The sequence below is a fragment of the Pipra filicauda genome, unplaced genomic scaffold (assembly GCF_003945595.2).
Source record: "Pipra filicauda isolate LSUMZ 115617 unplaced genomic scaffold, ASM394559v2 scaffold11_size5308982_pilon, whole genome shotgun sequence".
NCBI classification, from domain to species: Eukaryota; Metazoa; Chordata; class Aves; order Passeriformes; family Pipridae; genus Pipra; species Pipra filicauda.
Window position 1 is genome coordinate 355,794 of NW_024103652.1, and position 24,446 is coordinate 380,239.

Sequence of the window (24,446 nt, forward strand, 5' to 3'; positions counted from 1 at the left end):
GCTGCCCATTTAATTGATTTTCTCATCAAGAGCACACAAGACTCAATTTCTGAGACTACCAATCACACATAGATTTCTCCAAACACTGAAAAGTATTTTTTAGCGCTTTGACTTTAAAATCTGAGGAACAAATTTTTTCCTTCTAAATCCTACCTATTTAGGGAAAGAACTGTTTTTCTAGTTATTTGGGATCAATGAATCAAAAAAAATTTACTCATCTAATGTACTATGTTGAAGTCATAAATGTAGATCCATACAGAACTACACAGCTTATAAAATTATAAAGTACATATTTTATTATTGTTAAAAGTAGTGCAAATACTAGATGAGCACTTGGCATCACCACCATAGATAAAATCACAAGAAAACCAAACTTATATCCCTGAAAAAGAATCTTTGTAAAGTTAACACTTTTTTTTTTTTTAACATTTCACTAAGCTGGAAATTATATGCTGCTTGATGAAGAGCAATCTCAACAAAAACTGGCAGACTTTGGTGTGCTGCACTATATAGTAAAAGTCTAACTTCTAAAAGTTAGGAAGTGATATAGTCATACAGAGTTCCTGGGAAAGATAAATTTTACTTTAGATTGACAGTCGCCAAGTGTTCATCTAATACAGTAAGTAGAAGACATACAAAAAATGAAGTGTGCACACACATGCAAGGCAGAAAACAAACCCCATACATGTTCTACATCTAACACTTGCAACAAATCATTTTTATAAAGCTTTAAGACATCCAGCAGCAGCATTTCATTGCAGACCTTTGAAAAATCAGCACAGACAGAATGCCGGAAGAGCCTCTCTTGTTCCACAGTTTTCTTCAAATCCAGGTCAAGAAACTACTAAAAAGCTACCTATTCCCTTTTCTTTTTTTTTTTTTTTTTTTTGTGTTCGTCAGGAAAATTGTTGGTAGACTGCCAGATTACAATAAAACATAAATATTCTATAACTCCAGCTCAATGCTGCTGCCAAAACAGTGTCTGCGGCAGCACCTGAATTGCTGCTGCTGCTACTACTAGTACTATACACTACCCTACCTGTACTCTGGCATTTCCTAACGTCAGATTACAGATGGAGACAAAACGTAAACCTCTGTTAGATCAAGCTCCAACTTTGGCATATGGCCCAACTGGTCTTTGCTCCCCCTTCCCTCATAGCCATGACATTTCACAGCCCAACTCTTTGGGAATACACTCTTATACAGGTTTAATTTCATAAGCACACTGGATGCTCAACAAAGCAGACTTAATGGACACATGCCATTTCCTACTTTTCCAGTGCATGACCTAATATAAATATTTTCAATAACTTATGATATAAAAAGAAAGACTCCACCATTGTATATTCCATTAAATATTTGTAATTTTTCATGTACAATTTGAAAACCGGAGTTTAGAACACACTAGGAAGATGATAAATTGCTGCTGTGCCTCTCTGGTTCTCTACAGAGAATTTTCTTCCCCGTATTGCCAATGAAGAATCTAAAGAGGACTAAAGTCACTACTTGAAAATAAAAAGTACATACAAATCTTCCAAGAGTTTTGGAGGTGTGCACTATGGTTCTTGATTCAAGCAAACAGGTGCCACTCTATGAAGTGGGGGAAAATAGTACAAATGTGTGAAGCTCTTTATGTGGGAAATTACAAGAGAGTTAAATGGCACTGAGCAAGGCACAAAAAGTGCTTTTAAAATAGAAACAAGGGAACATGCAGAGAACCTCAGTATCTAATTTAATTAATGATTGAGAATGCAAAGGCTCCAACTGGTGAAACATTAGCAGCAGCCATGAATTTCACTGTAGTTCTGTATAACAAGTAATCTTACCTGAGTGATTCTCAAAAAAATGTCAACACATCGATTGTATTTTTCATCTGATCCTGTCAATGCTGAGATGACAGGCCCTGCAGGATGCAGTGAGAGATCAATGATGAAAAACAGCTGTTTAGTCTTTTCACAATCAAAACCTACAAGACCAGGTAAATATGAAATTTTTTCTGAGATTCATGCTTCTTTATATCCAACAAATGCTAGTGTCACAAGACCCCTTTCATATACATAAGTTCACAAGGGTATCTCTTCCTCACTTACAAGGCATCTGACCCCAGGTCAATCGTCTCACCAAGGTTTAACTTCAAACCTGGTCCCAAATACACTGTTCTTTCAAGTGCTCTCTGGTCACATAGGTAGTTATTTACAACAGCTACATCCAGCCTTCCAAAAAGGAGACTTAATTTTGTCCCCCAATTATGCAAAGCACTTAAACCTTACAAAAAATTTACTACAATTCAGAAGTCAAAAAAAACAATAGGGAGCTCAAGCAAAGAGCGATAAATTCATACTCAAAGGTTACAAAAGCATGTTAGCATTGTACAGTTGGGAGCTGACTTCCATAAACGTGTCTCCAAAGACTGCCTTAAACTGACATTTCAATCAGATCAGTTAAGTTCTTGCAAAGGAATTTCAATGCTTGGCTATGACCAAGAACAGCACACCTAATCCTCAACCAGATTCAACTATAATTAATTATCAAATACGTTAAAGTGAAAACAAGTTAATACGGGAGGATGGGAATTTATATAGCTGTCATTTTATTATGTATTAAAATATTTAGTGTGTCTATCAAATATAGGGAAAATTTAAAGCAGAGGATTCTGACAATCCTTGCTTGTATTTTAATTTAAAAATAGAGAAATGTAGTTAATCTTTATAATGCTGTGTGTAATCACAAATTGGGATGCAGATACCCCTAAAATCAAAACAAAAATAGGATGGAATAGAGCTATACAAGTCTGTAATGTAACACAAGATCTCTAGGTTAAAGTACAGTTTGATATTTCCTTTGGGAATATAAAATGGCCCTGAATACCAGGGTGAATGTAAGGAACATGATAGGTTCCTAAAGCCATGTCATGCAGTCAGAATAAAGACGGTAGTATTTCTACAGTAAATTAATAGCCTCTCACATGCACAGCACACTAATTTATTCCATGTGCTAAATACCAAATTCCAATTTTACATGTTTCCATGTTACTAGAAATCCTTAAAAAAACCACAAGACTGAGCTAGATAGAACAAGCACCAAATATTCCCCACTACAGAACATACTACAACACCAGAAATTCATACCAGACACAATATAACTCTTTTCATTTACAGACAATTGTGTTTGTTGTCAGAACAAACACAAATATTTTTGCTGAGTCCATTATAATGGTGACATTTCAAAAACGTGTTTATCAGCTTCATTACTCCACAGATAGATTTGATAAACAAGCATAATGTATTACAGTTTTAGATTGAAGTACATTAAGAATTTTATGCTAGTGTCAAACAAATCCAATTAGAAAACCAAAAGGCCTACCTAGAAACATGGCCATCAGTAAGAGTCAGAAAAGCAGCCTTCTAATTTCTAATATATATTGCATTTTATACAGTGACACTGCAGGCTCTGAGGGTCAGAATAATTAAGATCAACAGCAGCTGCAGTGCAACGTGAGAAGCACATTGCCACAGCTCTCACCAGTCCAGCCCAATTACCTGCAGCATTCCAACACCGGACAACTGACAACTACCATACTCCTCACCAAGTCATTAACTCCCACTGGCCTACTAATAAATGCTAAAAAACAAACCTCTCTGAGACAGACTGCAAAGCTGACTGCACCTGCTGTGGGATGCAACGATGAGTCTCAGAGATGTGTGCCAGTCAAATCCTTATAGTTGTTGCTAACTATATGCTAGAGCTGAGTCCGAAGACAGAAATGAGACCGTAATCAGGCACAAGCCCTCCTCCCGAAGCCCTCTATGCTCCATTTCTAAAAGCCAGTCTGACAAATTCACTAAATCCAATGTTTTTTTCCCTGGTCAAAAATTTACTGATCACTGACAAAATAAATTCTGTGGTCAAGTACTGAGGACAATATCTAAGTTAATGCAATTAACTAAAGAACAAACAAGATCAAAGAGTATTTGAAAAAGATATTGCTTGTTACAGGTTATGTGTATTAAGAAAAGAGAACACATGTTTTGTTTACTGCACAAGGGAGAAGAGAAAAACAATTAAGAGACTCAGACATTCCCTGTTTATATTTATAAAATATTAGCTCCAAGACCAATGCTCTGTCAAAGATCCATTAAAACTCAGATTTATCTGAAAAATACCACTGAAGTATTGTATGGAACTTTCAAGCTTCACAAAAGTGGAAAAGTAAAATCTTATTTAATTTTTGTTAAATGAAAAATTGCTTTACAGAAATCCTGACTTTATCAAAAAAACCATACTGTTAATAGGAACACCTTCATCTACATAAGCTTTCTAAACTACTGAAAATAATTTGGGTTTCAATTGTATTCTAACCTAGGTAAAAGCCATCACAATGAAATGTTGAAAACTTAAATATGGCATTTCCATCATAACAGCTGTACTCACTCTTTTCTTTATTTTGCCAACCAAGTTAGTCTGTATCATTTATTAAAGTTAGACTAACCATTCTAAATCTGTCACAAGTTGTTATAAACCTTTCTATACAAGACAAAGACACAGCGTTTCCTTGCAAACAAAAGCCATTTACTATGTCAAAGTTGATTCACTCATTAACATGAATAAGTCCCTACACGTAGAAAAAAAAGTATGTGCAAAATTTCAACTTGAACTTCTCCTCAAAATTTCTCTAAGCCTACCAAATGAGAAACTGCTAAGTGATAGTACACTGGGTAAGTTAGATATGTAACAATCTCGAGATCTTACCAAGTTATATATTCAATTTCAGCTTCCTTTTAAATGTAAAATACTAAGGATCTGCTGGCTAACAAGCTAACTTTTTTTATTCTGTTCCAGTAACCAGGCAACAGACAACTGTCCAACTGAGAATTATCTCTCTGAACAGCTGGCAATCAACACATGGGAGTTTTTGGTGGTTGGTCTCTTTTTTTTTTTTTTTTTAAACTAGCACAAGGATCAGTGATTACTTTACAAATCTACACAGCTCTAGATTCCACCTCTGAAATCTCTACTCACTATTTAGTAATTTCCTCAGGGCCATTATCCCTGAAGTTACTCACATAAGTAAATGTCTACAGCAGAATCTGAAAATCTTAGACACATACTTATGTAGTCTACAAATAGCTAATGTCAACACTTCGGAAAAGAAAAATAGAAGCATCAAGAACAAAATGAGATGCATTTATTGATGTATGACAAACCCCTTCAAGGAACCATGACAACAGACAGCTAATAACTAAAGCTATGCTCACTTCTAACTCCATTACTCTTTTCTCTTCCCTAGCTGAAAAAAACCCAGTATTTCACTTCAACATTATTTCAAGTGTTGATTTTTAAAAAATTCTTTTCCCTACTAGACTGTTATTTTTAAAAGTTATAAATTAACATGACAATCGCTTTATTATATAAAGGAAATAATAATGGTAAACCAAGCTTGATATATGATTCCTTTTTCCTTCCTAGCAGTTTATAAGAGTAATGAAGTTATAAGCTTATTAATTATAAATTCCTGTAAAGTTATTACTTACACATTCAATGTGTTTGAAAGGTTTTTAGAAGTCAGAATAGGAGACTTTTCAGAAAGGCACTGGGCACAAAGATTACCTAGACTATCTCACATAACGCATGACTGTTTTAAAAAAATCTGATATTTAAACAGAAAACATCTCAAATTCAAGTCACAAGCACAGCATAGCCACACAACATTTCACACACTCTCTACATAAGGTGAGAGAAGAAACTCACAACTTTTATATTCTTCCAACATTTATATCACTACTGATCAGAAATCTGCTATGAGAATAACACAGTTAATATATTGTTAAAAGCGGTAAAAACTTATCCCCATTTAATTATGCTTTTATTCATCTCTGTATGGCTTCATATTCCAATAAATTGAAAAACACTGACCAAGCTCAAATTCACTCAAGCACCAAGTTGAGACCAGGCAAGATCCTGTTGCAAAATAAACAACATGATGCGATGCAACAATTTTGTGCATGTGTGTGCATATGGGAGAGACTGGGGCAGGAACGCGGAGTGAGAGCGCGCGTGAGAGAAAGAAAGCAAGAGTGTGTGCCAGCGCTCGCAATGGAAAATATACATATGTCCCAAGTAGTTTTCAGTCCGGCGGTCACTATAATGCAGAATGGAGAAACAGATAAGACAATGACAGCTTCATACAACAGAAATAATTTTTTTATATTACTCAAAACAAAACCATACATTAAAATAGCTTCACAGAATAGCCACTTTCTTTATGCAGTTGGCTAAATCTGTATTCAAATTTTGGACCAAAACCTACTAGTCAATACACACTGTACTTCTCTACAGAAAGGATCAATACCGTTTAGTATAAAAGTAGGGTATATTTTGACATTTTAATTTCATTTATGTTAATCTTGGGGGACAAGCCTGAACAGTAAAGAATCAGGGATAATCTAGACACAATATTCAAAGTCAAATTGCAGGAGTCCAGACAATTAGAGAAAGTCAGCGGGTAACCTGAAAAGAGAACAATAAATTGTGTACTCAAAAAATAAGACTGCAGTGGACAGTAATATATTTTTATACTGCTTCCTATTTTGTAAACTGAAATGTACAGTGCAAAGCTGTTTTTCCTTTAATTTCCTTTAATTAGAGCTGCCATATAATTCTTCAGTAATTATGTCACCTTTTGACGCACAAAAATAATTCCAACAGAAATCAGTCTGCATACTGAAGTCCTATATCACAGAGGGAAAGAAAAAACACTATTAGATCATGGGAACTATTTGTAATTTCTGTGTTATAACCAACTTCCTCCTTTCCAAACAGGAACTTACTTTTCTAAAACTTTTTGGAAATACAGAAGAGTTTCACAGAAGCTTCAACACCAGAACATTGAATAGCAAAATATACATTAAACACATTTGTAATCACAAGCAGGGATAAGGACTAAGTAGCACCTATTAGGAAAACAGAATAATTGTTTAAGAAACTTTGTAAGAAAAATAAACCGTATCTTCATCTTAGCTCTTTCACAAGGTTTGTATTCCCTAATGCTATATAAGCAAGAGAGTCTGGAAGAAACCCAAAAGCCATCAGCTCAGGGAATGCTAGGACCTCCAAAAATTCCATGGGCTGGTGGTCAGACGCAAACAGAGAGACTAAGAAGAGCTAGCCATGCTGGAATCCATTTCCCATCCCTGTTCTATGCTTCAGCAGGTATCAGTCACCAGCTTCCTTAAAACTCTTTCTATATGACACAGCGTAGCTGCAAATTCAAGGCAGACTGTATGAAGTCAAACTGGAACTTCATTTGCACCTGTTAGCGTGAAAATGCTTGAGCCTCCCAGCCCTAATTATTTATATTATTGCTACTGATTTTAAGGGAAAATATGTCACAAATGTTTTTCTCATGTTATTCTAGCTTGCTAATTTTTACTTTTCAAAGGTTCTTCTGCTACTACTGTTTTATCTTTACAATTTCCTACACACACCAAAAAAAAAGTAATTCTGATTTAATCAGAAAACAAAAGAACTATACTAGAGCACTGAACAAAAGATCTAATCTTTGAAGCGTCCTTTCCAAGTGAGTGTAAATAAACTGTAGTAAAATGAAAAGGCTTGTAATTTGGTATTTGGAATATTCTTCATAAACACCAATTTTCTGTAACATTCTTGCATATCTGATACCCCCTCATGCATAATGCAAAAAATCCATTTCATTTTCATCTATTGATAGTGAATTTAATTTACTATTGCAGCTCTTTACCCAGATTATGTTATTAATTCTGCAATCAGGCTCTTTAGAATGCTTTTATTTCTTCCTAGAGTTTTCACAATTCCACATTGATTTTTTCCACCCTAACATACCTTTCAAAACAAAGGATCATTTTTCCGAGCTTTTTTTTAAAAAAGTAAACAAGGCCTCAAAGGAAATGAGCACCCTTCATAAGCTGTAACTTTCAACAGGAAAAAAAAAAAAAATCTACATGCATCACTTCAACCTCTGACATTTAAGCATTACAAACTACATTCATTAAGGAGACGTAAAACAGGTGCATTAAAATTTCCACATTAACAATCATCTTTGTAAATAGATCAAAATCTCTTCATTAATAAAACATTATCTACTTCTGCCTGACACTAAAGTTAGAGGGCAGGGATGCTAAATGCTCCAATGTTAGTGTTCTGTTTACATCCATACCAACTGCCTCCACTATTTTGCAGAATTCAGTCATCTTTTTAAAGTATATCAAACGCAAAGCAACTCTTATTTTTCCAACAGAGAAAAAGTCAGTAACAGCTGACTCAATTCAACAGCTCAACTCAATTCCAAATCACCAGTTACTCTTCAAAACAACAAAATCAAAACACAGAAGTGTCAGCTATGTTATTATTTTGCATCAGTTTTTTAAAAGTCCTCTAGAACAAAGTTCAATTAAAGAATACTAATTTGTTCATATTAGGGAAAAAATGATTAATCAACTACAGAAGTTAAATCTTGTCTATCATTATATGTAAGACTCCATTTTCAGAAATCATATAAAGGAGAAATGCCAATTCAGGTATTTATTACTGTAATACTCAAATACTAAAAAAAACTTCTTTCTTGTGCATTAATACAGCTAATATAAAATGCTAATTTCTTTACTCATCTAAAGCACTTCACCTTTATAATAGAGTGTTCTTCCACCACCATGATAAACATAATATAAAGAATATCTAAAAAGCGGCACTTGTCCTCTCTACTTCACTCCAGAGCCAGCGAACAAAGCAGTGAAGAAGAAAGAAGGTACATAATGGATTTAAAGTAAATGGCCCATTCTTTACTAAGCGGCCTCTTATTTTTACTCATTCTACCTTATTTGTCATTCTAATGTCTGGAAACTTCAAACGAACAATTATTTTTACACCACCTGTCACAGTGGTTCCTTAAAGCTAGATTTTTATTTTTTTTAATAAAAAACAAAGCAATCACTGTTAATTAAAATAACCTTTCACAGAAACATTGTAAACATCTTTAAACTTGTTTTAAGCAGTTAGTGCCAAGCACGGTCCATTCCATACACCAAAACAGACAGAACATTTATATTCACTGTTGCACTTCATAACATACTTTTGTGAGACATAATGCTTCCTGCTGCACTGGAAGCCTAGTTGTCAATATATGAAACACACTGACATGTACGTATGTCCCTTGGGACTTGAAAATAAAGAATTGGCTAATTTTTCACCTACCTGGGTAAAAATCTTTGGATTTAGACAACTTGATGGTGGCCCCAGTCTCTTTCTGCAACTGAACAATTGTCTGTCCTCCCTTCCCAATTATAGATCCAGCAGCATAACTAGGTATGAGGACCTTTAGAAAATACTGGCCATCCTCTGAAAAATTGAGATATGCATGGTTAATATGGCTTATAAATTCTCATTTTTTCTCCCCAGACCCACAAATAAACAAAAGGTTACGTCTTTAAACTCCTCCACTAATTCATGCATTTACATCTAACCAGTTGCGTCATTCTACAAGACATGTTTAGACTGTGCCTTTGACATTTTAAAATATCTACATTTATTCTAAGCAAAATAAAGAACACACATAGGTTCCTTAATTCAGTAAAAGAATGAGAATAAAATTCATATTATATTACAAAGATTGCTTTTTTCCAACGGTAACCACAGCATGCAGAAATGATCAGACCCCTTAAAAAAAAAATAAAGCCCTGCACGAGAACGTGGCTACTGACAACTACAACCTTCCTTGAAAATGCTGCAAAAGAAATGACAAAACCAGAAAGGAACGAATTGTAAATTCTAATGAGCTATTTGTTTGTCATTAGCAAACACATGAGAACAGCAATTAGCTATTGCCTGTATTCTTCTTAAGTGAGCAAAACGACTACTCCGCTACCAAATAACCCACCCAAAATGTGGGGTTTTATTCCAAGCATTTCAGCCACTGCCAAGAAAACAACTCAACATGGTGCGGATGGAATCACTTGCCTAAGTAATCCTGATGTATTCCTTTAGCACTTCTTAAGAGATAATGATCTCTTTTAAGCTCATTAATTAAAGGACACTAAGAAGAATTTTTCCCAGTTGATCAAAACCCTAAGTCACTTATTTTAAATACACTTAAAAGGTGACAACATAGACAATGCCAGTCCTCTACCCACCACTAGTGTTAAAGCACACAATCGAAACAGGAAAAAATATATAGAATGAATGGAAGGGAGAAAAAAAAAAAAAAAGGATTCCCAGTCTGATTTGGAAACTGCACAATTGTCAGTACCCTCACCACACTGTTAAATCCAGTTACACTGAAGTCTGAGGACCTTTCTGTAACCGATTCTGAAGAAGTGCAAGGCAATAAGGGTACGCTGGTTTCCCAGACTTGGGCTATCCTCAGTAATTAAGGCAAGATCCCATTGCCATGGATATTAAAATATCATGAAACCTGCTTCATAAAGCTGTGGGGGTTTTTTTACCCCTAAGCAGAGGTAACGATCTCAGTTCACCTTACTTCTCTTCTCTGAGACTATAAGCGTCTCAAGAAGTGCCTGTGTGTGACAGTGGTGCCCACCCGTATTACCACAGCTGGGGAACCATGCATTATGTACAGTCGGAGCGCTGCTCTCAACATGGGGCAAATAAATTCACCTCTGCCACTGTGCATTGTTATGACGACTCCAGTGCAAACGGATAAAGGAGATGCTGGTCCCGTTATAACTCATCTCCTCCAGGAAGAGCAGGATGTTAACTAGAGAGTCCCCGCAGCCGAGGGGCGACTCCCCCTGCCACCAGCCAGCCCTCGCCCCCGGCTCGGCACTGCAAACACACGCCGTGTACGCGCTGACAATGGAAGTGAGGCCAAGGAGGAGGAAAACGCACGACAAGGCTGAAATTCAACTTGCGACCCCGAAGATGTGGAAGGAGGGAAGAGCGTTTACCGTCTCCCTCCAGCTGCCCTTTATTTTCGCCCATCGTTAAAGGGGCGAGGGAGATAGCTGTGCTGCGGGAGTCCCTTGTGCTCCCTCCTCGCCTCCGTAGGGTCACGGCTGTGCAGCCCCAGCGTGGATATTAAATAAAAAGACTGGTAGATGCTGAAAACCGACGCCATTTTGATGAATGATAACATTAGAGAAATGGGAATCTTTTGGAGGGGGGCGAAGGAGAGGCGGGCGGGCAGGCAGGTAGGAAAGCGAAGAGGTGGGTGGGTTGGGGGGGGGAGGGAGGTGACAGAGGATATACCCACCGCCCGTGTTGGTCCTTTTGGTGCTGCCGGCTTCAGGGGGGGCTTCAAGCGGTCTTTTCCGGGAGTCCGGCGGGTCCAGGTCTATGGGAACCCCGGTGTGGGTCCCGTTCTGCTGGATGGGAGCTGCCGCCATCATGTTTGCTGCTGCTCGGAGGAGAATAGTCTCTTCCCTTCTGTGGTGGGGGGGCAGGGAGGGAAGGGGGGAGGAGGAGGAGGAGGAGGAGGAGAAGGAGGAAGGGGGAGGAGGAGGAGGGGAGGGGGCTCGTCCCGTTCTCTTGTCCTTTTCGAAAATGTAGAGCTAAGATCGGGATTGTCGAGGATGCTGCGCGCCTTGTTTATCTGGCACCCGGGGGGAGGGAAGGGAAAGGAGGGAGGGAAGCGGGCAGGACTGGGCTGGAGGAGCAGCTGCAGTGCAGTGTCAGGAGGAGATGAGGAGAAGGGAAACAGGGGAACAAGGGGGGCGAGAGGGAAGAGAATGGGGGAGAGGAGAGGAGGAGGGGAAGGAGTGAAAAGAGTGAGACGGGAGGAGGAGAGGACAGAGTAAGTGGGAGAGGAGAGGAGGGGAGAGAGTGAGTGGGAGAGGAGGGGAGAGAGAACGAGTGAGACTGAATCGGCGGGAAGGGAGGGAGGGAGGGAAGGAAGGAGGGAGGGTGAGAAGGAGGGAGCGAGCGGTGTAAATGGTGGGCGAGGGAGAGAGTGGGAGATGATTCACGCTGTTTCTGAGCCCCCTTCCGCCCCTGCCCGCCCTAGTGCCGCGCCTGACGCTGCGGCTCAGCTGCCCGCCGCTCCCTCACTGTCGGGCACGGGGGTGGAGAGGGGGATCGCTGCCGCTGTGGTGCGGCGCTGCTCCGCTCTTGCCCCAACACCGGGGGCGGCTGGCTGGCCAGGGGTTGGGGTCACCACCCTCTGCTGCACCGCAGAAACCCGAAAGGCAGGAGAGGTTAGAACCGTGGGAGGGGGTGGAAGGACGGGGGTGTCCGAGGGCAGGCGGGTGGGGAAGGGGGGGCGATAGAGGGGGGTGTATATGTATGTGTGTGTGCGATAAAAAGAAGGGCGGGGCTTTCTGTGAAGACAGGCGGGAGATCCGACCAATGGGAACAAAAGAGAGCGAGGCTGGGATTGGAGCTCATCGCCAATTCCAGGACGCGAGTGGAGGAGCCGCTGTATGCTTTAACCTCTGCGGCGGGGGCGGCGGCGGGGCGGGTGTGTGTGGGGGCTGGCTCCTGCCCTGGGAGGGTCCCCGCCGTGATGCGGCGTCACCTGGGTTACACGCTGCGCCTCGCAGGCCCGCGGCTGCGTGGGAGGACGGCCGAGATTGCTCGTGGAGGCGGTGGGATAGCGGTGACACGTCCTCGCCGGGGCTGGCTGCACCACTTGCGCGACGCGACACGGCCGGTGTGGCTGCAGCCCTCCGTCCATCCGTTCGCCCGTCCATCCCCGCCGGCCGCCGCGGGGGACGGGCGGGGGACAGCGCTGCCGCTCCGCGCCGGGAGCCTCCGACGCGCCGGGCTGCATCGCGCAGGCTTGTAGAGGAAATAATAAAGATATTATTGTTATGCTGTGACAGCCGGTCTAGCTGGAGCTGTGCGACACAGAGCCGCGTTTCTTACCTAAGTATTTCGTAGAGAAATCAAAGATGTTTTGCTGCGGTGAAGGTTATTTCTGCGTACAAATCTGAAATTATTCAGGTGGAAGCTTAAAACGTTTTAAGATGTGGGGGAAGGGGGAGGCAGGGCTCGGGGGATTGTCTGCGCACCAGAAAAGCATGCTATTTATTGACTCGTTGAATTGCCTTTGAAGAAATTTTTCAAACCGCTGTAACCGTGGAGGCAGTGGTCAGCACTGGAGCATCAACTCTGTACAAAATTTAGGCACATGTGTTTATTGCGTTACACCACGCTCTGTGCTAAATTCATATTGCTACGTGTGTGTGCAGCGTGGCTGCTGACTCGATTCCTCCTAATGCGTGAGCTGAAAACCTGGCTGTTTGTGGACGAAATCCAATTTCCATTCTGAGCTCCCTGGGAGATAGCCTTAGTTTTAGTAATCACTTACCATTAATACTGCCCCAAACAATTTTTAGTACTTAAAATGCAGATTTCGTGTAAAATATATCGTATAGCTCATCACCTCTGCTTAAAAATTACAAGACAGGTATGTAATTCATTATAGGATATTAAACTGTGCACATGTTAACATCTTAACAGGCTCCTGCCCAAATGCATTCACAAATTAAGAACTCAATCAAGCACGGTACATGGGAAACTTTCAATGAATTCTTTGGGAATTGTGTCCCAGGAATGTGATATCCAGCTTCCTCACCAGCAGATGAAATAGATGCAGCTGATTCAGTAACAATTTGATAACATATATGGTCAGAAAAATGATTGTATAAATAGGGAACCTTCTTACTCATCAGGTACCCTTTGTATCTAAGATACTCTGACTCATAATTGCTTAGTTTACTGACTGAAATAAAATTTTAGGCTTCTGTTACCTTGACAGTTGCTGACACAATTACGGTACAGCAAACTGGGGACTGGTTCTAGCTCTTGCATTTTCTTTACTAAGTTCCAGGTGAAAAATTTTATTAGTTTTTGAGTCAGAAAGAGCACCGCACGACTTGTAAATCTCAGGTCCAGTTTGTAGGGTCATCAGTCCTAAAAGGCCTCTTTTTATTTGTGAACTAAGCAAATGACTTACAGAAAATTTTGAAGGCAAAAATAAAAACCACGATGTTTGAATTAAGCCGTCTTGAGTCAATTTCCGCAGTGGAACTGGATAAATTATAACACTGCTCTCTTTATGTCACTGAATATGTCCCATTCATTTGAAGCAACATTGAATCAAATAATTCTCTGATTTTTAGACCACATCTGTTTTACTGTGCCCCCTGCACCAATTTTAATTATGTGACAGATCTGATTGGATTCAGCACCTGCAAGTCCTCCCTTTGGGATCTCCAATTAGCTTATAAAACGTTTACTTGATTGCATTCTTCAAACAAAAGTATTGTTTCATGCTAACAGCAGGAATATTAAAGTGTAGAATGAAAAAGGTTTTAACATGATAAGCAGCGTGTATGTTGTTTGTGTATCTAGCTTCCATAAGCTTAGAGGAAAAAATAGTAATCCTGAAACCTAATTTCCTCAGACTCAGCAGATGTCTGTCCTGCCTTAGCCTGTTTCTTTACTAACAGCTGTTTCACAAGTGCCTCCCCTAGTCTCTACAGAATGCCTTTTGTTTAATATTTCCCCTCTACTTTATCTCCCATCCCACTTAGACAAGATTTTTTAAGTTTTTTGGTACTTTATGTAGGTATTTTGTAGTTTAATAGACAGGCTCATCTTTGAAGAAGTTTGCTAAAACTATATAACTAGCCTCTCAGCTAGCGTCTCAGTAACAGTTCTACTTAACTAGGCAAATAGCTGCATGTAACAAACATTTCAACAAATATTGATTTAATATTAAGAAAACTATTAGTTATTAGAGATATGCTTCAGAATACACTTTTTTCTCCTTATTTGACTGCTTGGAGCAGTGATACTGGAGGTCTAGGGGGGAATATCACACAAAGTGCAGCCCTCTAGTGGCAGAGGTCACGGGGAGTTTAAAGCAAACTGGGTCTTTGTTATGGGTGGGGGCAATGAAAGAAACAGCTTTTAGCAAAATGCAGGCAACTGTCCTGCATCGTTCATGGTCTGAAGCACAAGCAAAAAGAGTTGTGGAGGCCTGTAATGCAACCTTGCCCCCACTCTGTTGTAATATCTACGCAGAAAGTACCGATGGAAAATATTAAAAGGTCTGAGTTTTCCTCTATTTCCAAATCTGTAATCTGTTGTTCATCTTTTCTGTTTCCAGCCAGCAGATTGGCATACCTGACCAGATGCTTTTCAAGCAGCTGTGGGGTCTTGATTCCTTCAATCATGTCCTACCAGACGAGGTATTCTATAACTTCAGTAAGAGTATGTTCAGTGATGACATGGAGTACAAATTCAATTTAACAGCTTTATTTCTAAAATCACTCTCGATTGGTGGAGGTGTGGATGGTAGCATTCAAATTAATCTCCCCCACGGACATAAGAGTTATGCTTAGAAATAAAAGGGATTAGGAAGAAGGATAAACTAAAGCAATTAAGCATATATATTAACAAATAGAAATCTGCATAATAATTGAGGTGGAGTTCTAGTAATCTGATAAGGTCCACTTTGTGGAACAAGACCCAATCTCCTGTTTCTTATGGAGGTGATGTATAGTTCTCCTCCGGCTAACAGAATGAACACTTCAATTTTCCCCTTATATAACAAAGCCCAATAATCATTTGATAAAAATGATACCTCTTAAACATCCTGGCTAGGTAAAAGAAAACAGATTCTGTCTTTGTCCAAAATGGTGCTACTACAATTGCCAGTTTTTCATTACTGAATGATTGCTGTGATTCCTAGTAAACTTTGGCTTCACTAAAATTACAGTTAGTGACGAAATCTTTCAAGTTTTTAATTTCCATCTCGTGTTTATGAAATTTCTTTCCTCTGACAATCTATCAATTAAACTGGTATTGTCATTGAGTTAGCTGTCTAATTGTTGCTTGTTTAAATACTGCAGAATTTGTTCACCAGTAAATGTTTTAATTTTCAGTGGAACTTCTCCAAGATTCCAGCAATATTAATCTAAGGAAAATCAAATCCAGTGTTTGGGAAAAAAGCTAAACACATATTAGGCAGAAAGTGACCTGATTATCTATTTCCCCCCATTTGTATTACTTTTATTATCTATATTATATGCATTACCTAGCTGAAAGCCAAGTGTTAATAGTTGTACTCTTCACTGAAAAGAGCATAGACAACTGCTAAACCTCTTCATATTGTAGACCATTGCTGTGTAGTAGCTTTCTTTTTCCAGGAAACTGAGGATGACTATTTAAAATCAGTAATAATTTGACCACACTATTTGTCATAACATGAATATGTTGGCCAAAATTCTTTTTCTGGTGATTGAAGGCGAAAGTGTTTGTAGGAAATCAGCACCCATTTCTGCTCTCTCAGCAGAGGGATCACCTGTCTCCTTCTATTCCCACAAAGTTCATTAAAATTTACAGTACTTTTTTGACTTTTCTTCATGAATACTGAACTGAATTGATCCCAGTGCTTCATTGCTGAATCTGTAGGTCAGATTTACAAGGGGTTACCTAAGGATGTATCCAGATCTCAATGTAAAAAAACAAGTTAGCCTCAGAACAGGATAATTTTTCATCCCTCACAGGGAATCGAATGTGTGGATCTGGATATCTGAAACTCCAGTGGCTGAACACTTACCCCAAAAAGTCATCTCCATGGTGATCTTTCTGCACAGTAATCTAAAGACCTTTTCTTTCTCAGAATGAAAGAAAATGAAGACTTGATTTCAATTGCCTTCCAAAAATAGTAGTATCTTCTGTTTTCTTTGGGTCATTGCTTTTGTTTGTTTTGCTTTTTCTCCTTTTTTGGGGGGAGGATTTTTTGGAGTTTGTGTGTGTGTATGCGTGTGTGTGTATTATTTTGTTTTTACTAGAAAAATAGATATTCAAGGTTTAAAATGGGTACAGTCTAGGCGTAAATTCACTGTAATGAAACAATGTAACATCAATATAGAAGCATCTCCTTGTGTAGCTTCATCAGTTTACAGTGTTACTGATTGTGTACCTCTTGTCACTATCTTACAAAAGGACAGTTACAATTGGTAAAGCATCTCTTCTACAAATTGAATGTCACTCCAGATGCTTCTGACTGTATTCCTTTAACAGATCAGGTATTTTTCAAGGAATCAGCATACCTGTTTCCAATCACTGTTATTATAATTGCTCTAATAATATTACTATTTTATATATCATTTTGCCCACTCACCACCAAGTGTCTTCTTTGTTCGACATTTTGGAACTTTAAAATAAATTAAGTATGGAAAAAAGATACATTAACATAAAAATTAGTTTCTTTGATTCTGTTGTCAAGCCTGATTCCCTTCTTTGAATAATGTAGTCTTACAATATAGGACCTCAATCAGGATTGTTTTGGAATTTTGCTATAGTTCAGCTGACAAACAAGAGTTATTTCAGTGGAGAAGATCAGAAATCTTTCTGGAAAAGGAGTACAAGGAGAAAAAGTAAACATGTTGCACAATGGACAAAGGAAAAATAAGAAAAAGACAATAAAGACAAAGTACTGATTTTTCTGTGGTAATCATGATTTATATTAAATTACATAGCAAAATTTGAGTTGCTCTGATCATTTTGCTCACTGATAAAATGTATACTACCTGAGATCATTAAAGACAACTATATCCTAGTAAAAATATACCAGCAAACTCTCCTACTGTTAACCACCAAGGAACCTCATTTTTTCTTGTTTAATTTATAATCAATTTTCCAAATAATAAACGCTTCCAGTAAAAGTAACTTTTATAAGTATAATATTATTATAGTGGTAGAATTTTTGCTAACGGAAAAGTAAGAAAAGTAATACTATTGAAATAATAATAGTCTCTAGTAGAGATCTAGAGATCTTTAAAAATACTTTTAAAATGCTTACTATATCAAAACGCATATACCAGTAGATTACAAATTAATTTTCAGCACAGTAAGATTTTAGGAAATAGTTATTACCTTTAAGAATATCAAATCACAATGGGATGTTTAACTGATTCTTCCCTAGAGTTTAGCAAATATGTTAGGATTTGTTCTTCAAGAAATTATTTCACTTCACCAACAGAAATCGATGATTCCACTTACATTTCTACCCGCTTGAAATTTATTCCTAAAAAATACCCCTGAACTGGAAAATCTCTTAGTGGGGGAGGGTAAACAGCTAAAACTTACTGCCAGGATAAATTGGCCAGAATGATTTGGCACATATCCTGAGTTTGCCATGAAAACACGTATCTGTGTGTCAGCTGCACACAAAGGCTATCTGGCCCTAGAAAAAGCATGGGGATTAGGCATAATGCTGCCTATTTCAGACAAAGGGTATTCCTTAGTGCAGTGAGGTTAAAACAGACAGCTCATCAGCAGTACAAGTCTATCTGAATTATTTAGTTACCATTTTAAGCCAGAAGGAAATAGTGGCAGATTATTAATGACTTGTGGGTTTTATTCGTCTTGTTATTTTGTTTCAGTGAAAAGTAGCACTGGAAATGCAAAAAGGTACCAAAATATGAGATCATTTTTACTTTAATCATTTACAACATATAGACTTTTAACACTAGTTCCAAAATATTACTTATTTTTATTTACATTTCAGTAAGACTTATGAAGTTGCTATTTATGTTTGTGAGTGTTTGCATGACCAAAATGAAAGAGACAGCTCACATGCTCAGAAAATAGAAATCCATGGATCTACTGGATGAAAACTATTCTATTGATTTGGAGGGAGTTTAAGTCATTCAAAATGACAAAAATACTTCAGGAAAAAAATAGTGGAGAGAGTAAGGAAACTATATAAAAGATATTAACATAGTCTGAAACGCATTCTTGCAATAAAAGAGATTCTTGTCATAATCCAGTGACAGGCAATTTAAAATAACTTTGCATAGAAATATTTAGGGATATATAATAGGAATATGTATAAAGAATATTTAGGAACATATAATTTATCATTTTTAATAAATTATATATAAACAAATTAACAGCTGGTATATAATTTAAAATTTAGCAGTTACAAAATTGAAAACTAAGGATGCACTTTCCAATAATTAAAAATAACAAGTTAAAGTGAAAATCTTTACATAGTCATGCTTTATGTAGACAAAAAAACAGATCTAAACATGATGATATAGAAAGTTATACATTACGTACGTAAAAGAAGCCTGATTATTTTTCCTGGAAATTTTTGTGGATTTTTTTTGTTATATTTTAGCCAAGTAAGAAGACTCCTGTTTCAAAACTTTTAAATGTTTGTACTTTTCATTCTTATTTTCATTTACAGCTTTAAGCTATTTCCTCCACAGAAGAAAAAAATCGTATGTTGAAACAGTAAAAATAAAATTACTGCAGAACTGAGTCATTGCAAGTGAGATGAATATCCACAAAAAAAAATTACCAAATTACAAAAAAACCACCCAGAAACAAGATCATTGTGCATTAGAAACAATGCTTTCAGATTCATCATGGCTCACAACAAAGGTATTTATAAGTGGACCTCCTGCCTCTGTCACATGCTGTCATTGCTTTGGATTGACTGCTGTTAGATCCCATAATCCCAAACCCTAGGATCTTGTCCTACATATCTCCCCCACTTGTTAGGCATGTCAGTAACTATTTAAAATGGAAATGAACTCTAATTTCTGTATGTGTTAATAGCAAAGGGTTTTACTCTCCTAAACCCCATATTTACCAAGATATTTTGGGTTTTTGTAATAAAGGTTATAAAAAGCTGTATTCAGTCATATAGCTTGTATTTACTAGTTTAACCACTTATGTTTGGTTAATGCTTGGCATTTCTTAACTCAACAGAGCGTCATGACAATATTATGGAACATGTTCATGGATGATGAGAAGAATTGACTTGTGAGGTTATGTTGTTATGTAAATGTTATGCAGAGATTAAAACTCAAACGTTGTCCAATTAAGAAAATGTTCATTGAAACTATCATATCCCATTCCACATGAAAACTCTTTGATGCCAACAGATTAAAATTAATGTACTTCATTTGAAGGGGGTAAGAAAAAATCACCAGTATAGTTGACTTCTAGTCCTCACTTGCAGTTCCTTGTACCCGGTACAAATCTTGCATCATGTAGGATCTTTGTGAAAACCACTGCTATTTTCATATTATGATTGTTATTAATAAATATTTGCATTGTCCAACTGCTCCTTGGAACTTGGTTCCGTGATCACTTCCCTAGGAAGCCTGTTCCACTGAATGATCACCCTCTCAGTGAAGAACCTTTTCTTAATGTCTAGTCTGAGGTTCCCCTGATGGAGCTTCATTCCATTTCCTCATGTCACCAGAGAGAGCAGATCAGCACCTTCCCCTCTACTGGTCCTCTTGAGGAAGTTGAAGACTGCAAAGAGGTCTTCAAGCTCCAATAAACCAAGTGACCTTGGCTGTTTCTCCTTGCATTTCACCATCTTGGTCAACCTTTTCTGAACACACTCTAATAGTTTGATGTCCTTCTTTCATTGTGGATAATAATATAAAAGCGAAATCACTAGAGCAATTTGTACAGTGCCATGATATGATAAGGAGGTTTTTTTCTTAAAATCTTAGTGGAGCAGCTAACTCCACTTGGATAGACCCTAATCCCTAGCATAATTTCACTGACATCAGTAGAGTGTCATTAGGGAAATGGATCTTCCACTTACGGAAATGTGTTTTAAATTTATAAAAAAATTTAAATTTAGTCTAGTAAAAGTAGTTTCAACACATTCCAGTCTACTTTATTGATTTCAAGCTTACTCCTAGAACTAAAGGTGATGTGATGAATATGTGAGCCAAGTGAATCAGTAAAAAATCCCAGTTTTAATATCTGTCATCCAGCGTGGCAGATTATTTCCCAAGTTCAGACAACTAATTGGTAAACTAAGAATGCATTACACATAAGAAAGTGTGCACAACAGATGATATTCTTTTATTAGAACATTATAGTTTTAATCTAACATCATACACAATCAGTAAAGCTAAATTCTTAATGCAAAACATGCAAGAGTTAAAATGCTTAAAGTGAAAATATCTTGGCTTAGTTGCATATATTTTTCATTTTAAAGTAAATGCATTAACAGAAATAGGACTGTAAAAAACTGTACTTTAAAGTTTAGCTAAGTGTAAATAGCAATAGAATTGTATTTTCAGCATACTGTTTAATGTAAACTCTCCCTACCCCTCCCCTCAAATTATTTTATTGTGCTCTTTTAAGCATTTAACATTTTACGAAGGTGAAACATTTGGTACGACTTTTAACAATTTAAGAAAAACCACAAAAGATGATCATTCTAGAAAATGGATGTTAAGCTTTTTTCCAGTTTTTAGTGTCTAGCTGTACTACTGATAATTTAGGCAGTAACCACATGAAGTTCAGCCAAATTCAAAGACATTATTCTGTATCAATGCCTAAAAGATATTGTTCAGTTATGCAAATGCCCATTCACCTGAGTAGTCTTTATTCATATAGATTATTGTGTTCAACACAATTTTTACAAGCATTCAAAACAGTGTGCTGCAAAAAGAGTATCTTCTCTCTTGTTTTTGCAAAATTTTCTACACAGAAAAATATTCCAAAGAAAGTATCCAAAATTGATTATTATGTACAGCAATAACTGTCTGTAAAATATTTTGGTGTCTGTGTTCTTATTTCTACAGAAACGTACATTATTGTTAATCAGTATAATCTGAAATTCCATGTTTCTTGAAATACTGGTTTGTTGACCAGACCTCTTAGATCAATATAATTTTGCAAACGTATAGAAAACACTGATACCTCAAACTTTTGTATATGTCAGCTCAGGCTGAAAATATTGTGTTAACTATCTTTTGGACTGTGTGGATAAATTATTCATCATTACATTGTCTTACTGTAGAGTCACTGGATTGCACTACCTCCAAAGATTATGCGTTACGTAAAAATGGTTGAAAGCCATTTCTCTCATCATTACAATGTCACATTAGTGAAAGAAGACAGTCAGCATTTCATGAACATTTTATTTCTTTACAGCCTCTAAGATTTCCCAGGAGAATCAGTCATATAATCAAACAAAAATGCTTGCTGTGATCAATTCTGCAACACTGCATTACATTCTCTGGGAAGTCGTTTATGAAAGAATTAACTGTGTTCATGTTATTCAGTGTCATCTACATACCTCAGTAAAACATATGATGACAGCAGGCATTGGTCATGGAAGTTTGAACTTTTTTTTAATGTGATTGTTTTCAATATTCAGTTTGATGAAATGAACATTTTGTGTATATCTAGTCATCTGAGAATGAAGTTGAAAATTGTAATTATGAAAATAGATAAATATTTCACCTGTATTTGGTGAATTTCAAAGTTTTGTTAATATCTGAGATTTGAATTTATTTAAATGTTCAAAAACTTTAAAAGAAAAATAGATTATGTATTAAAATACAAGTATGTGCATATATATGTGTTCATACCTGTGTACACACAAATAAAGCACATGCATATGAATGATGTATATACCTTGTGTTTATGTGTATATAGGTGTATATATATATGTTTATTCATTATTCATACATAAAATCACACAGCAATTTTGAGCCCTCTAGTGGTAAGAAACCTCTCGGTTAAGAAACCATTAATCAAATTCTAAATATATCCACTTAACAGACAAGTGTCTAAATTCTACAACACTATTATGCCTTCATATAAGTTCAGGATAGCTTCCTGCAGTTGGTGTGGATCTGTAGATACAAGTGTCAATAACAACACAGATCTGCAAATTAAGTTATTGTTTCCAGCGCAGTAACTTTTCTTCCCTTCCTCTGTTGAAAATAGAGCTATTCTGTATTCTTTTGACACATTGTTGATAATTTGTGATCTTTAAAAACCAACAATCTCTTCACACAAATACTGTCAAATAAATGAGAAATATTTTCTAACACAGCATCCTCATTCTCAGCCTCACATTATATACTTACACAAATAATTACAGGGGAAAGGAGAAGAAAAATCTGCATTTCAAATTGGGAGAGGTTTCATGATATATGACTTCAGCCATCTAAAAGCTAGGTTTTTAGGCTAAGCTGGTTGTTTGCACTCACCTTGCTGTCGCTGGAGGCAAACAGGTTGTTTTAGATTGAGTTGTCTTGTAAAGGTGTCTGGGAAAGAGCTGTGAGATAGGTGAAACATTTATGGATCCAAGTGTCTCTCCATTTCTCAAGGATACCTAGCTAACTAAATTGGAATTAATGTTTTCTTTATAAGATCGAAAAAAATATATAAAAAGCCTAGATTTGAACAAGATTAAATAACACAATAATAAATACTATTATTTAAAGCAATATTTATAACATGTAATGCATATCAGAATATAAGGTATAACAAAATACTACTGCATATGTATATTACAATAAGATATTAATAAATAAACAACATAAATGTCAGACAGGATAATTTACTACATAGGGAAATCATTCCACAAGATCACTGTACTTTGAAGAAATCCCTGAATAAGATTCAGAAGTGCTTTCTTTCTGGTACAGGATGGGTTTGATTGGTTCCAGAGATCACACTTGCTCTAATTTTACTCCAGATTTAAACATTTGGTCTGGACGACCATCTGTATCTGAGATCTTATGAATTCTGCAGGTGACCTATTTCTTCAAAGATTAATACTTTAATGGGAATCTTGTCCCTGCAGGAACAAGGGAGCTTACCAACTACCCAGTGTGGAAAGATTTCCCTTTTCACAGGGAAATCTCACCAGGAGAGCTATAGTATTCATTCCCTCCATCCAGAGTCCTATAATCATGAAACTTGTTGACCCTCAAGAATGGTGACAGTTTAACTGACACGGACTTTTAACAGAGATGAATATCAGTGTTTCTGGAATTATTTCATTAAAAACACAGTATATTAATTTATGAATGTAATTGGTTATGTGACAAGAGCTTAGGACAAGAAAATTACAGAGGTCATAAGCGGTTAATTCTCATTTTTAAAAATAAAGAAACAATTTTGCTTCTGGTGTATTAAAGAAATTTAAATATACTGTTATTCAGTTGCCTGCTTGTTTATTTTTCGTATCTATCAAAGTTCCATACATGCATGATAGAGAAATGAACTCCTAAAAAGGAAATTTTTCATTGGATGTATGCAAAATTTGAATTGGTTGGGGTTTTTTACAAATTTATCTAGGTAAATCATGCAAGAGGGAACATAATTTTTTATGAGTGGTAACGGTCCACCTCAGGCAAGTAGTGTGGCATAAGGTTGGAATATAGTTCCTGCATGCAGGAGTATGATCATCACAAAAACAGGAGTAGGGTTATGCCTTGTAGAAGAACACACTGGTGACTTCAAAACAGCGAAAAAAATTACAGAATCACAGAATGGGTAAGGTTGGAAGGGACCACAGTGTCATCTGGTCCTACCTCCCTGCTCAGCAGGTTCATCATAGAGCACATGGCACAGGAGTATGTCCAGACAATTCTTGAATACCTCCGGTGAGGGAGACTCTATAACCCCTCTGGGCAACCTGTTCTAGGACTCAGTCA

At 37.2% G+C, this 24,446-nt stretch overlaps 1 protein-coding gene and 1 long non-coding RNA gene across 4 annotated transcripts in view; one reads left to right on the forward strand and one right to left on the reverse strand.

The window, feature by feature from the left end:
* The window catches only part of NOVA1 (NOVA alternative splicing regulator 1), a 142,226-nt gene extending 130,518 nt beyond the window's left edge, over positions 1-11,708 (reverse strand). For 2 of the 3 annotated variants that reach the window (XM_027746123.2, XM_027746122.2), the window contains exons 1-2: positions 11,243-11,708; positions 9,229-9,372 (exon numbers count right to left, since the gene is read on the reverse strand). In XM_027746123.2, the coding sequence (XP_027601924.1) occupies positions 9,229-9,372; positions 11,243-11,378 (280 nt within the window). In that variant the 5' untranslated portion in view covers positions 11,379-11,708. The remainder of the gene's footprint in view (positions 1-9,228; positions 9,373-11,242) is intronic. The other variant, XM_027746124.2, reaches the window with a different exon arrangement.
* Positions 11,709-11,953: 245 nt separating this feature from the next.
* On the forward strand, positions 11,954-22,405 carry LOC120324285. Its single transcript, XR_005565459.1, has 2 exons — positions 11,954-12,182; positions 12,528-22,405. It is a non-coding gene; the product is annotated as an uncharacterized LOC120324285 (long non-coding RNA).
* Positions 22,406-24,446: the final 2,041 nt, after the last annotated feature.